The sequence below is a fragment of the Passer domesticus genome, chromosome 14, assembly GCF_036417665.1.
Source record: "Passer domesticus isolate bPasDom1 chromosome 14, bPasDom1.hap1, whole genome shotgun sequence".
Classification (NCBI taxonomy): Eukaryota; Metazoa; Chordata; class Aves; order Passeriformes; family Passeridae; genus Passer; species Passer domesticus.
Window position 1 is genome coordinate 1216083 of NC_087487.1, and position 14540 is coordinate 1230622.

General features: G+C 43.6%; 1 protein-coding gene and 2 long non-coding RNA genes across 3 annotated transcripts in view; 1 reads left to right on the forward strand and 2 right to left on the reverse strand.

Annotated features, from left to right (window-relative positions):
- Nucleotides 1–5167, reverse strand: part of LOC135280616 (uncharacterized) — a 22100-nt gene extending 16933 nt beyond the window's left edge. The window contains exon 1 of the long non-coding RNA XR_010347496.1: nt 4900–5167. This is a non-coding gene — a long non-coding RNA (uncharacterized LOC135280616). The remainder of the gene's footprint in view (nt 1–4899) is intronic.
- LOC135280618 (uncharacterized) overlaps nt 1–8705 on the forward strand; it is an 8901-nt gene extending 196 nt beyond the window's left edge. Inside the window, exon 2 of the long non-coding RNA XR_010347499.1 lies at nt 8–8705. This is a non-coding gene — a long non-coding RNA (uncharacterized LOC135280618). The remainder of the gene's footprint in view (nt 1–7) is intronic.
- Nucleotides 8127–14540, reverse strand: part of TSPAN3 (tetraspanin 3) — a 21708-nt gene continuing 15294 nt past the window's right edge. Inside the window, exons 4-7 of the mRNA XM_064388693.1 lie at nt 14141–14242; nt 13671–13823; nt 13331–13414; nt 8127–9079 (exon numbers count right to left, since the gene is read on the reverse strand). Coding sequence (XP_064244763.1) covers nt 8987–9079; nt 13331–13414; nt 13671–13823; nt 14141–14242 — 432 coding nt within the window. The 3' untranslated portion in view covers nt 8127–8986. The remainder of the gene's footprint in view (nt 9080–13330; nt 13415–13670; nt 13824–14140; nt 14243–14540) is intronic.

Consider the following 14540-nt stretch of genomic DNA (forward strand, 5'->3'; position numbering starts at 1 on the left):
TGTCCAGATATGGCTTGGAACTACTTATCAGCCAAATTCTTCAGTTTGCCCTATCTGCATGGCAGCACTTGTCACAAATAGAACAGAGATATCAGGAAATACCCACACCCTCTGAGAGCATCCACATTTTAGGTGTCATCCATCTACCCACCCCCATCAGTAGGAAAAGCAGGAAGGTCATTTGTACGTTACTGCCTTAATAACATTGCCCTTATTAACACTTCCTCTCCAGTTTGATAACATTTGGGCAATAAAACTGACACAATTAAGTTATTTTTCAATTATCAGCTAAGGTGGAAGGCTGAAATGGGTCCTTTCCAGTGGCATTCTTATACTAAAGTCAAAACATTGTTTTATTTTACCATTTACTACCAATTAAGGAGAAGAACAGGAAAACCTGTATGAAATAACATTTAACCAATGACAACCACACGTAATTAGGAAATGTCTGCAAGTACAGGGTGAGGTCCATCTCTGCACAGAAGAGATTTCTCATATTAAGAGCCCACAAGCCAGTAGTAACAACACAGCAGTATCAGACTAGAAACAGAGATCCACCAGACCCAGCTCTTGGACAGCCAACACAGCCAGGCCTCCTGCCAAGCTCGGTGATCCGTGGAGCCAGCCAGCTTCCAGCATTTCCAGCAGCCAGGCAGCTAAGAGGAGCTCAACCCCTTCCCAGCTGGGCATGTAGCAACAGCAGGAGCACAGTGCCTGGTCAAGGCTTGAAGAGTTTGCCACCTCCCCCAGGACCCTGGCTTGAGCTCTGTGGTGTGGACAAGCCCAGCACACATCAGCCAGAGTGGTAACAGATCACGGGCATACCCAGGTAACTCTGACCTTGGCTTCCTTCATTGTTGTGGTCTGATGTCACGGTTTGCCTCAGACACCCCGGGTTTCTCCTGAAGTTTCCCTCGCAGGTGTGTCAGTCACCTCTCCTTCCCCCACCCCTGCCGGGCACTGGCTGTCAGTCCCGGAATTCCAGAAGGGCTTTGAGTGATTAGGCAGATTCAAGAGATGCCCCCCACCCCGGGGTGCATTGGGCCAGCCAGGTGTCCTTTGTCCCTTGAAACCTCCTCTCCCGTACCTGGTTGGTGGCTCCCTCTCCCTTCCCTCCCCTCTTCCCTGGGTTAAAAGGACGGGCAACCACGCAGCCTGGGCTCTGTTGGAGCTGTTGCTGGATTTGGAGGCCTGTGGGCCAGAATAAAAACTCTGGATGAACATCCTCCATCAGAACTGACTCCTTCACCATCGCCCTAAAGCTTCTCCAGCACAGGGAACCTGAGGAGCGACCCTCCACGGGAGGAAGCTCCATCCTGCCACCACCAGAGCTCCAGCATGCCTGGACATGTCTCCATGTGCCCAGCTGTAACATCCAGCTAGCCAAAAGTGTCTCTGGGGTGAAACACCACAGCTGCCACTGTTTGGTTCAGACACAGGGGCCGGGCAAGCCAAGGCACATCCCATCAGCAATATTGGTAAATACCAATACCTCATGTCTCAAGAGCTGAACTCGTGGCCTGAGTCTCCTCTCCAGGTAATCTTCTCCCAGTTGCAGCTCACACCTCACTATTACTGAATGCAGTTGGAAGTGGAAGCACGTGGATCCAAGAGGAGACCACTTCAGCCAAGCACCAGGTGCTGGGTGTCTGACAGGAGCCTGGGGGGCACTGAGGAACACCCAGCTCAGCACTGGTGGGTAACTCACACTCCGTGGTACCACAGAAGCTCCTGGCAGTATCACTGTGCCATGGCTCAACTGAGCAGCACGGGGGAACTCTACATCCCTGCTACCCAAACACGGTTTGAAAAGATGAAAAGTCACTGTTCACCTCCAGTGTGGAGTGGCAACAACTCCGCATGGGACAGGACAAACTGGAGAGGCCTGAACAGCAGCCTAGGCTGCTCAGCACCATCTCTTTCCTCTCCAGCTCACAGGGCTGGGGCATTGGACACAAGAGCAGTCACCAGCCACATGAATAGCAGTACTTCCCATGTCCTACACAGGAACTACACTCAGAGCTAGTGAGCAAGACAGGAAACAAAGCTGTGATGCTGAGTCTTATCTGCCTTCAGGAAAATAAATGCCGGCTAAGGGCTGGTGTGCTGGGTTTTGCAGGGGAAGAATACTTGTGCGGAGAATGAGATTCTGGAAGAGGAATTAGTGTCCTGGTTATTAACGAAATGCCAACACCACGTTCACTTAGAGAGCAAAGAATACTCCAACTGTTAGCCATCATCTATTATTTGTTGGCAATTACCTAAATTCGGCAGCCAGCTTACATTTTGCTCAGAGCCACAGTTACCTCACATTTGTCACTCCTGGATCCTGCACAGTGCAAATCTGATCTGTTTCAAGAAGAGCTGGATAATGTTCTTCCATGAAATTAGCCAGTTCCATGTGGTACAGTGCTCAACTTGTTCTTCGACCAGCTGCTAGAGGACGGCTGACACCTGATCTGGGACAAAGCTGCAGGGGCACCATTAAGAGCACATTGGCAGCCTGTCACTGCTGGGTGACATGTGGCTGCAGCCATTCCGTTCCTCACACTGGCCCACAAGGCAAATGTACTGTGTTCTTCTATTCTGACTGAAAGCACAGACTAAATCTTGCTTTTAGACAGAAAACTCTAACAGAAATCACCGTGACCTCCCAGCAAAATCGGCAGAAATCAGAGCTGACATACCTGAAATTTCTAAGGAGAAAGTATCATCCAAAACCGCCAGGCAAACAACTCTGAGCACAGCTTCGAGTTTATAACCAGGGATTCCACATATCCTGAGGACTGAGTGTACAAAACCAGCTGGGGGGCAGAGGTCAAATGGGAACAAATACCCTAAGAGGATGTTTGAAGGCAGGAGGAATTTTACTTACCGGATCTAAATGAGCCATTGTTAACCAGATTTGGAAGATTAAACCAACATGCGTATCCCAGCTTTGCTGCCCTTACCAGAATTCAAGCGAACACCAAATCAAGGCAGCCATAAAGAGAAGTAACCAGTGTGTTAATGGGTGCAATGCTGAAGGAGCTACAGCTGCAAAAGTGGTGCTTTGAAATTCTCTGACTGAAATGCAGGCATTTACCGCAGCCTCTGCCTCAGGGTAAATGGACACAGGACAGCCCAAGACATTCCATCTTAACTTGAATGAATTTTCCCGCGTGTTACACACTTGGATTGTTCAAGCAGCCCAGGCTAAACTCTTGAATAAATCAATGGCTTCGGAAGCAAAGGTGTGACTCTGGAGGAGTCGCACCTCACCCCTCAACTTCCCCATTCATCATGGGGAGCTTGTAATCCACTCCGAGGCTGAGCTGAAAATCTTTCCGCAACACTCAGCATTTTGGTGATTGTTCAATCTCAGACCCAGCCTAAACAAGCAAGCACTGGGTGGTGGTCGGATCAATATTTGCAATGGAAAATGTCATACAAAAGGACAAATTATATTGTGTACCCAGTGCTCGCTTTGTAACAGGACTGGCTGGCTCTGAGGAAGGGGCTACAGACAGAACACTGACACTCAGTGCAGGGAGCCTCTGGGGGAGTTCAGTGCATTCCCTTCCACTCTGCAAGGACACAAACGCTCAACAGCTGCATCTAAAGAAGGATTGTTCTGAATTTTTAAGCCGAAAACAGTCCATGGAGGAACTTCTTGGGAAAGTGGTGAACTTTAACCTCGCCAGGATAAGAACGCTAACGTAAGAGTGAATGGGAAAGCTTTCAATGCACTGATAGACGTGAGAAGTGCTTTGTCTTTAGAGAAAGGCTGCACAGCCCTTCTTGTGTCTGAGCCCTGGCTGAGGAAGGGAGACTTAAGCGACAGTGACTTTGTTCCGCTAAGTGGCAGCTAAAGGTTTCACCAGGTCACTGCTCAATTCAGCAGCCATGGGAGGATGCAAAACCAAAGCGGGAGCGAAGGCAACTGGAGAAATGCATCCTCCCTGCTCTGCAGGGTCCTGTGCCAGCTTTTATAAGCACAGCACTTATCAGCACAAGTTCTAAATTTAACTTGTGTTTCCTCAGGGTCTGTAACGTATCCTCAGTGCACTTTTCAATGCTGAAGGTGTTAATGTACAGGGGGAAACAAAGCTATCAGGGTAAACGCTGGATTTAAGCTTTCAAAATGGACGTTGCACTCAAAGGGCAAAAGCACTTAACAGAGTGCAAGGCTACAGCTCCAAGCATGCTCCCCAAGGATGGGGCATTCTCTGAGCTCTGGAAGTACAACGAGTGCCTAGTCCTACAGCGTGTACTGGGAATTCAGTCCTGCCTGTTGCCTGTGAGGTGCTTGGTAAAGGCTGGCACAGGATTCAATGCCCCCTTTGCCACAGCTGCTATATCCCTCTCCTACTCTCAGCTGAGAATGTATGAACACCACCCCTGCACACACCTCATGTGCTGGCAGATTTGTTCAATGCAATTCAGTGGCAGACTCATTCAGACAAGAGCAGATCTTGCTGCTTCCTTTGTTCAGCTGGGAGAAAAACTTCACAACTCCATCTCAGAAGTGGTTTTCTAGAGCAGACTGCTTGTGCATGCAAGGCATCCTAGATACTGTCAAACCCCACAACTGCCCGTGGTTTGCTTAAATGTTTTATTTACATGAGGGAAGTACATTCCAGTTGTCAGTCACAGCCTAACCTAGCAAAGGTCTGACAGACAGCTATCCTGGAAAATGCCTAATTATACTCTGAAATGGGGCAGGAGCCCATTTGGTTAAAAGAGCTGGTACCTGAAGCACCACACATCCAAATGAAGGCAAAGCTGTCTATTTTCTGGAGTGCCACTAGGAACAACTCCATGGTCCCATGCTGCTGTGGCTCACGTTACCCCAGGCAACCCAGTCTGCAGGCTTCCCTTGACAAAGAAAGAAGCTTCAACTCAAAAGCTCTGACATACCTTTGGCATTCAGGGTCAAGAGAAGGAGGTGAGAGAAAATACGTGGTTCAGTGCATATCACCAGAAAGAAGTGCTTCTTTGCTCGCTTCAGCAGGATCACCAAGTCTCAGGTCCCCAGACAGGAGCTCTGATAGTCTCTCACTTGTGCCAGTTTAAATTCATGGCCACACTTAATCTACAAACTCTGCCCTGCTTTTAAATGCTGAATAAACTTCGTGTTCATCTGCAGTGTAAATACCCCACACAGAACAACGGAACTGCTGTCCTGGAGTCCAGACACTGAAAGAAGCAACATCTGTTGCCAGGCACAGATCCAGCAGGGATTACTGCAGCCACAGCAAGGACTAAATCAAAGGCATGTGCCTGGACTAAATATGTATTGTGAGCACAAAACCTTTACAGTGAAGGCAATTGCCAGACTGAAGAAATAAAGGAGCGGGTGGACAAATCTAATATTTACCTCTGCCACCCTGGGCAGCTGCCAGGACATTAAACATGTCCAGGGTGCAGCACATGGCCATGGAGCAGCTGTGCTTCCCCAGCACCTCCTTCTCCACCTAGCAACAAGTGTCTTGCAATTTAGCATTATTTTAAACACCAAACCTTGTGTAAAGGAAGGAAATACAACTTGCTACAGGACTGTCTTGTACGCCTTTTGCAGATAATCCTTTCATGTGGCAGTAGAAGGGCAAGGTTTACACCTACTGCTGTGTCGGGCACAGGCAAACCATGACTGCTCCACCAAAATCAGATCATATGCAGACTTTCAACAGAGCAGCAGCAACAGAATTCTGCTACCTGCCAATGAGTTTGCTCTCTCCTAATCAGTCCCAAAACTGAGATGGATAAATAGCAAACTCAGTTATCACAACAAACATGAGAGACCCATGCTGAAGCAGCCCAGGAATAGGAGACTGATCTGCAGGACAGTGGGAAACAGGCTAACACTGCCAGCACCTTACCCTCCCACAGCCAGGCATGGCCTACAGCAGCCAGTTATGTTGCCACTTCATAGAGCATTGCATCCCATCAGCAGTTTGGCAGACGAGGCTCTGTGCTCACACCAGTTCAGATGTGGCACAGATGGAAGTCTGCTCCGTGCCTTTCAGCAACAGCCCAAGCTTACATCATGGTTTAAAAGAGGCTGCCCCCAAGAGAGCTTTCCAACTGCTCAACGCAGCTCCAGGGGAACGGATCAGCTATGAGAGGCCCAAAGAAGTAAAACTGAGTTTATTATGTGTAGCAAGGACAGCTGCCCCAGTCAGTAGAAGTGGCACCCAAGAGCAAAGACTGCAAGGAGCAGGGTAGAGGCTCAGGTGGCATTCTCCAAGCACTGCAGTCACCCCAGAGCATGCTGCTGCTGCTGGACACAGCACACAGAACACCAAAGATCCACTGCACCTGCAGACTTGTCGTGCATTCCAGAGGGATTTGGCTCAGGCCCAAAATTAAGTCAGTTACAAGATCCACTAACTGTACTCTGAAGGCTATCACTGATATTATTATCACAAGGACTTAGCTCAAATCTCATCTGAAACTGCAGTACTGAAGAATCTCATGAGCTGTCCTCTTCTGGCTATCAAGGCAGAAACTTCTTTTTTCACTAACTTTGTTAAATTGAGCTTGTTAGACCACTTTTCCTCTGTTTATTAAGGCAAATGGAGAGGATCATGCCTTACTAGACCACAGTCTGAATGCAACCCTCCAATTCTCATAAGCCTCCTATTAGGGTGCTGAAAGGCAGTAAAGCACAGGGCTTGCACTGCAATGTACTTGAGTCACTTTAACAGCAGTGAAAACAACAAAACCCAATTAAAAAAACCCTGAAGGCAATTCTAGTTTCCTGTGTTAAAACTCCACTGGATCAGGTAAGGTTTAGTGCTGCAGCAGAGCTCCATGCAGCACACACAGATTCACTCAGTCTGAATAATTTCCTGTGCAGTCTGCACTGAGCCCTCTCAGACTCCTCAGCTACAAGATAGCCAAGAAGAAATTCATACAGGAACTTAAAAAGACCAGACAGAGGAATCAAGGAAATAAAAGAGCTATAATGAAACTAAATCAGCCCTTGTCCCCTAAAATGCACTGCAGTTAAAAGTTCAGTTGGGCTTTGTCTAGACCATAAAAAAAGTTGTAAAATATTGAGTAGTTTCCACATTCCAGACAAATATTCTGCTTTTTAAAGAGGAAACAGACTTCCTTCATTTACATGCAAGTACTGTCAAGTCATCTGTACTTCAAATCCATGTCTTCCAGCAAGATTAACAAGCACTGCTATCTCCCCCAAGCTATCCTCACTTCCAAGGGCATATGCAGGCCCATGACTGTGGAGTTTCTGCCTTGCAGCTGCTAAGAGCTGACCACCTTTTTAAGCATCCTTAGCCTTATTTTGTGCAACACAGGTCTGTCATACAACCTCCACACTGATTTTTACAAGCCAGGGTCATCTCAATCTTACTAGTTCCATATTTACAATATGCAATATGAAGATAATCAAATGCAGTGAGCAGGCTTGCTGCCACATCTGGGAAATCTGATACCACAGTCAGGAGGTCTCTGGGTTGAGCCACATGCTGTACTAAGAATGAAAGGGAGTATCATCTGAAACCCACCTTTAGAAGTTAACAGTGTTCCATAGGTACACTTCCACGGCAGTGTAACAGCACTGAGAAAAATCCCCCAGAAACCACACTGGCCTCAAAAGTGTGTACGCATTAGAATTTTCTTTTTCTGAGTGATGTTTCTTTAGTTAAGAGATTATCTTGGTGTCAGTTTAGCTGAGCATGTCTGCTTTGTACATAAGCAACTGGTAAAAATTCTGAGCATTCCTGGCTTCTGCAAAGGAGGAAGAACCCGAAGACACTGAAAGTAGGGCAGTGACTAAGTATCTGAATAATGCAAGACACATTAAAACATAACTGACATACAGTAGTTACAGTAAAGTTATTCATTACCACTGTTTGGAGGCAACAGATTCTTCCTTAATTGTATGCACATGATGTAAACTTTCCATCAAGTTCAGCCAAGTTTGTTGTTCTGTGTTTCACTGCTATTGTTTCAAATAAAAAGAAGAAATACAATACAATCAGGGTTCCAGCAAACCATAAATTCAGATCTATAGAAGTGAAGCCACCCCAAACAGTTGTCTTCACATAGTTTGTGTATCCAGCACACCCAGACTCCACTGGACCAAATACAATGGAATCTTGAACAGAAAACAAGACATGTTTACAGGGAGGATATACAGAGATTTATTTAATCAGGTTTATTATTTACAGTTGAGATCACTTTCACAGACCACTTTGCTACTCTACATGGCTACATTGTTTCCAAACCAACTGAAGGTCTACAGTCTAACAGTTCACTCAACACATAAAACGCTCTTCATAGAAAAATGAAATATTTCATTATAGAACAGTAGTGCATACATTATACTCCTGAAAAGCCAGCTTGTATTTTAAACCACTAAGTCTGAAAGACTGGATCTCTGAAGGTCAAAATTGCAGTCACATAATCCTAAAACTGATTAGGTTTTTTTTTCCCCCTACAATTTCTTTATATATAAAGTGTACTGGACTTAAGTGTTTTTTTGTTTTTTAAAAGTGACACTGGTGAGGGGCAAGATTAAAACATTTTTTCTTCTCAAATTAAATACAGCTGGCTTCCTTTGTACAACTTTGGCCAGAAAAGTTCCATGTAGTGAAGGTTTAAGACTTCCTCTCTCTATATGCAGGAATCAGCCAGTTAATGCTTAGAGGTAATCTACCAAAGTAGGCACACATCCTTTGACTTTCATATCAACCAAATTACACTTAACTTGCAAATGGTTCTGAAATTAGAAAGTTTACTAGCATACTAAAACATTTAGATACATGAACAGCTGGCTAAAACAGTGAAAGTCACAGGTAATTGTATGGGTTTGTGTAAAGCTGTTGTTTTGCCCGTCACCAGTGCACAGTGCGGCTGCCCTCATGTCTGAAAGGTGTGCTTGGACTAAGCTTGGGGCAAGAAAGCTGTGGAAGTAAACCTGGCCCGTTCACCTTCCAGGGAAGTGGGGGAAGATTGAACTGCATGTTGGAATTCTCTTCTAGGCATAGGTTCCACCAGCAATGAGCAGCTCGTAGGCAGGATCCCGACTCCTCCTACACAGGACTATACAGGCACACAACATGCCCAGAAGCTGGAGAGAAAAAACAGAGAACAAGCCTGAGAACAAGGGAGATGCTTCAAGACACTCAGCCTCAGCACAGACTGCCAGCATGCTTCGAGACTGTAACCAACAAATGGCAACAAACCACTGCTCCTGAAAGAGCCTTGTCTCCTGCTGCCAGCTCCCAGGGCCACAGACTTCAGCCTCATTTTCTTATGAGATTACCCTGGACATCTGAAACAAGACTTTTTTCTGGTCAGCCACTTGTATTCTGCCTCAGTGATTCAGACAGAAGAAACTCCTAATGTTTTTTAATGAAAGGTACAGATTATTCAATACTGTATCTGGTATGGAAAATTCAAGTGCAATTCAAATGCATCAGCTTAACTGCTATGCTGAGAATGGGCTTTTGAAAGAGATTCCACAGAACTCTCTCTCTGTGAACATGTCATATTAGAAAGCTTAAATCTAAGGCAAATAATTCACTTTTAGACATGTTAAAATTCACAGCACCACAACTGTGCTGGCATGCTTACCAGGATTTAGGGTATGATCACCTTGTGTCCACTTACAAGACTTAAACCACATGAATAATCAGGGATGCAGGGCATGGTATTTTAAAGAAGTTGCATGTTTACTGAAGGTAGACTAACACTGTAGCATCTAAAAAATAGCAGGTATAGTGTTGTGTTTTGTGGTTTACAATAACTGGCAATAGCTTCTAGTAAAGTATTAAGATTGTATTGCTTTGGTTGTATGCATGGAAATTTATCCACCGATGCAAATACTTCAGGAGGCTCCTGTCCTATCTCTGGATTATAAAGCACCACTATGAACACAACTCGATTTCTGAAAAAAGAACCCGCTCCAAAAATACACCACAAAAAATCCCTCAGACAGAAAGCAAACTAGAATGAAATGGGTGAGTAGATCTTCCTCTCTGACACAGCAAAAGCCCAGTGAAAGTAGTACTGGGACAAAAGGAGAATTACTGACTTTTTAAAAATACAGGCCAATGCAAACATTAGGTGTGTAACATGTTTTATAACCAAATGATGGTACATACAACATAGTACTCCAGTCTGCTGAAAGACTGAAAACAGAATGTTTAAAAATCCTAAATCTATATATGCAGTGGTTAGGAAAAGGCATGATGAAATTCTAGTATGAGCTTTTAATTTCCTGGAAAGGAACAAGCTGTAAAGATCAATACTCTGCTTTGTCTGCACTGCATTATCAGCTTTGGATCTATAGCAGAAAGCAGCTCAGGTTAAAAAAGCACATGGAGAGGAACACAGTATGGTACTTCAGCTGTTGTTAAAACAGCACCTTTCTGCACTCAGGTGGTTGCAGCTCACAGACTGACTCCTAAATATATTATCAAAGAATCATGAAATGGTTTGAGTTGGGACAGACCTTTAAGGGCCATCCAGTCAAGCCTCCTGCAATAAGCAGGAACATCAACTACATCAGGGTGCTTAGGTTCATAAATTTGTGTCAGAGCAAGAGGAAAGAAGTCACATGGGAGAATGACTTGTCATGGACACAGCCCTTCTCAGCAAGGAGGGAATATCTACAATTAAACCCACTTCTGTTGGACTTGTAAAACGGACATTTTATGGGAGCTGCCAGTGGCTACAGAACTCTCAAGAAGGCTCACAACCTGCAAGTACAAAAACTCCTGTGCTGTTCAAAGCCAGGATAAAATGAGAAGTGTGATGCAGAACACCTTCTTTAGTCCTTCGCTAGAATTCAATCTAGCCATGTACATCAAATGAATAAAAGCAGATCCAGCACATTTACAGCTATTTACACAAAGACAGCCCTGTTCAATGACTCCCTCGAGATATTTAATTGATACAGTTGTGTGAAATCTCAAACATTCAGGTACTACAGTAAAACTCATGCAATTAACTTCTGAGATACTATTTAAACCATTTATATCCCCTTTAGGAGGTTTCTGAGCATACTCCTAGAATTCACTATAAACAAAGAAGTGACTCACGTATCTCCATGTTCTCTACAGACATTATTTATTATGTCATTAAAAAATGCTAGCACCTCTAAACAATTCAAGGCATTTGAGTCTGTTTCTCTTTGGTTGCTATTTAATATTGTGAACTGCTATTTTAGAAATCTGAGTTGAGGAAGGATCCATGCATCCTCCTCTTCAACAGCATTCAGGAAAGTTTAGACACCTCCTGCATTCAGGAGGTTTGTTTAGTTTTTTATTCATTTTGGTTTTCATCTGCCTGCTAGCAATAACTACATTCAATCTTTCCCCAAACCTATTTTGTATAAAAATTCACTGCCTGTATATACAGGTGCCCTTTGTAAATGATCACCAGCCACAAAAGCTGTGTCTTTGCTCCCTATCTATTAATAGTTCTGTGCTGTCACTGTGGCTGGGACCAGGGAATTACTGCACACTGGAAGATCCCCATGGTAACTGAAACATGAACATACCAAAAATTGCTTCTATGCAGAAAAGACTAAGTTGTTAATAAATTTCAAGCCTTGCACAAATACTCTTCTCAGTCTTTTAATTTTAAAGCAATTACTGAAGGTTAAATTTGTTGACTATAGGCTATCAGAGGTAATGAACTTTGAACAGCCTCATTGCATAACAAAATAATCTGTTCAGAGGAGGCTGTGCAGCCGCACAGGGAAGGTAGCAAAATTCAGAACTGGTAAAAAACCCATAATTATTCCTCTAAGGTTGCAGGGTATGACCCAAGTTGCAGCCATGTGCTGAAGTTGACATTCTATCTCTCTCTGTTAGCCCACAGACTATTTTGTTGAGAACTGAGCCAAGTACATACTTGAATTCCGTATGGCAAAGACAAAGATGTCAGAGCTTTTCTCTCAAATTTCAGGAGATAAATAATAGAACATTTTGAACAGAGGGGTGCAAGCAGTCACGCTGCCATTGCAAGCATGTGTCAAACTCTGGGCCAGGGCCAGAAAGGATTCTGACTGTGCTGCATTTTGGGGCATGCCTGTTCATCAACCTGCAAAAGTCCAGAACTAAGAATAATGCCTCCTCTTGGGATTCTCCTCAGCCAGTGTCATCAGATACACTTTGTTCCTGACATAAAAAAAAATTTTGTCACAGTAACTATGGTTGTGGTAAGACATTAATTTTCAGTACACAAATATGTTTCATTGTTCAAGCAGACCAAGAATTGCTTTAACAACCAAAGTTTTAAGGAAGACAATTAAAATTATACCTTCCCTTCAGGAGACTGAGCACAGATCTCACCAAATTTGAAGTTCCACAGCTGAAGTAGTCTGGGTCTGAACAGTTCAACATGACTGTATACAGTGCTATGAGTACATCCTTGTAACATTGAAATACAAAGGGAACCCTATTTTCACAAGACTTTGCAAGATTATTTACCTTCAAACATACAATCCAGCTCAAAAGCTGCTTTTGAAAACAGAAGTGCTTAAACTGTCAGACTTGACAGGTATTTTCTGAATTCAAATACTATTAAGAGCACTAAAGTAACTTTGAAATTAGTTTTTAAGTGTCCTGGGATTCAGCATATGTACTACATTGCTCAGAGACCATAACATAGGCACAATCTGAAAATAATGTCATTAATGTACTAAGTCTGCCAGTTGATGAGCATCCAAAATTTCAATTTTACAAATATATTTGGGAGACAGTTGTAGTCTTTTTTTTCTTCCTTAAAGTTTAATAAACACTAATACACACATGAGTTTATTTCCTCAGTTACCTTTTTATGACCAGGGTAAACTGTAGCAAGGTTCATGGAAGGATCTCCAGTTTAGAGCCTCTTTATTTAAGTCCAAAACCCAAGAAATCTTCAAGACACACAGCAAAGCTCAGCTGCCCAGGAGCAGAGCACACTATCAAAAACCTTGGGTTTTGAGATCTCCTGAGTGGTCCTAACACTATTTGTACACCATGAACCATAGTTAAGATAATGTACCTCTAAAACAGCAAGAAAAATGAGTTGTTTACAAGTTGGAAATTAAACACTACACAAAATCTTCAAGTTTTAAATGCCATCACAGGATGTTTATGATACTTAATACCAGGATGATTAAGTTTTCACGAAATAATTTACCATTTACATCAGAGTGGATTACTGCATGTAACACTGACTGTTCAGCTCTAACAGAATATATAAGCCATAGCAGTGGGAAGTTCTGTGTTAAAAGGTACTGTCTGTATGTGCATACCTGTAATTACCTGTACTGCAGTTTAGATCTAATTTGAAAGAAGTTAACAAATAAAGAGCATTCTCTTACCTGAATAGCAGCAAATGCTAGTGCTGCCCAGATGACATACATCATGATCTCCTGAAGCTTCTTTACAACCAGAGCCTCACACCCCTGAAACAAGTAGGCTTCTTATGTATCAATCTGGCAATCATATGTGGACACACCAAAAAACCCCAAAAGCATCACATAGGGCAGAAAGATAATGCTAATACTAAAAAAAAGTAATTAAATGCAAATTACTCACAGATGAAAATAAGAGAGAGGAATTATCACATCTACTTTCTGTTAAAGCAAATGCACCCAAGATTTGATTTCTCCCAAAGAAAATGAATTGTGGCTGTGTCAGTTCATGTTGTGGCTGCCTTACCTCTGAATAAAGGTCCATGGGGCGGGTCAAACTGCCAGTGCAATTGCTGAGGGCTGCTTTGCAACAGCTGAGGGGCACACTGTTGTTTTTAGTTTGTTTGAACCAGATAGTATTCTCCCAGTCTGAATAGTTATGGATCCCACAGCAGCACAGCTGGAAAATCAGACAGGTAAAGAATTCAATTTTAACTGCAATACCAAGAGGACAGGTATCTTATGCTCCACTGCAGAAAAATACTTAAGGACTACATATTTGAGTACAAGCATAGACTGAGAGATAGCTAATTATACAAAAATGTATCTCCCTGTCAGCAATAATATTAATTTTAACAGAGTTATTTGTTGTCAATTCAGCAATTTCCTAGAGTTGTGAGAGTGGAGGAAGTACATCTACACAAACAGCAGAGCAACAGCCTCTGTGTTGTAAGGACAGAAAGGAGTGGAAAAGTGGCGCGAGTCTCGCTGTCTCACCTGCCTCTGTACATAGTCAATAGCACGACTGGCTGCATCGGGATTGGTCCCGTTGTATCGGTTGTACACTTTCTGAATGCTGTGGTCAACTTCATCCTCCACCTAGGAGGGGTAGGAAAGCAGCTGCATCAGCTCACCAGAACAACAGGCACAGGTTAGGTAACATTATTTTGCTTCCAGTTACAGCATTTCAGGAAACCAAGGTAGCTCCCCATCATCTGTAATCAGCATAATTCAGTGGTACAGCTTCCTAAATTCAACCCCGACTTTTGCCAAGATGTTGCCAGCTTGCAGCTACAGGAGAAGGAAAATCCAGGAAGCTACCTTCCAGATCTTAGGCAAAGCTACTTTGCCTGTCTCTCAGAAAAGGAACATGCTTTTCCTGTGACACCGTGGAAGA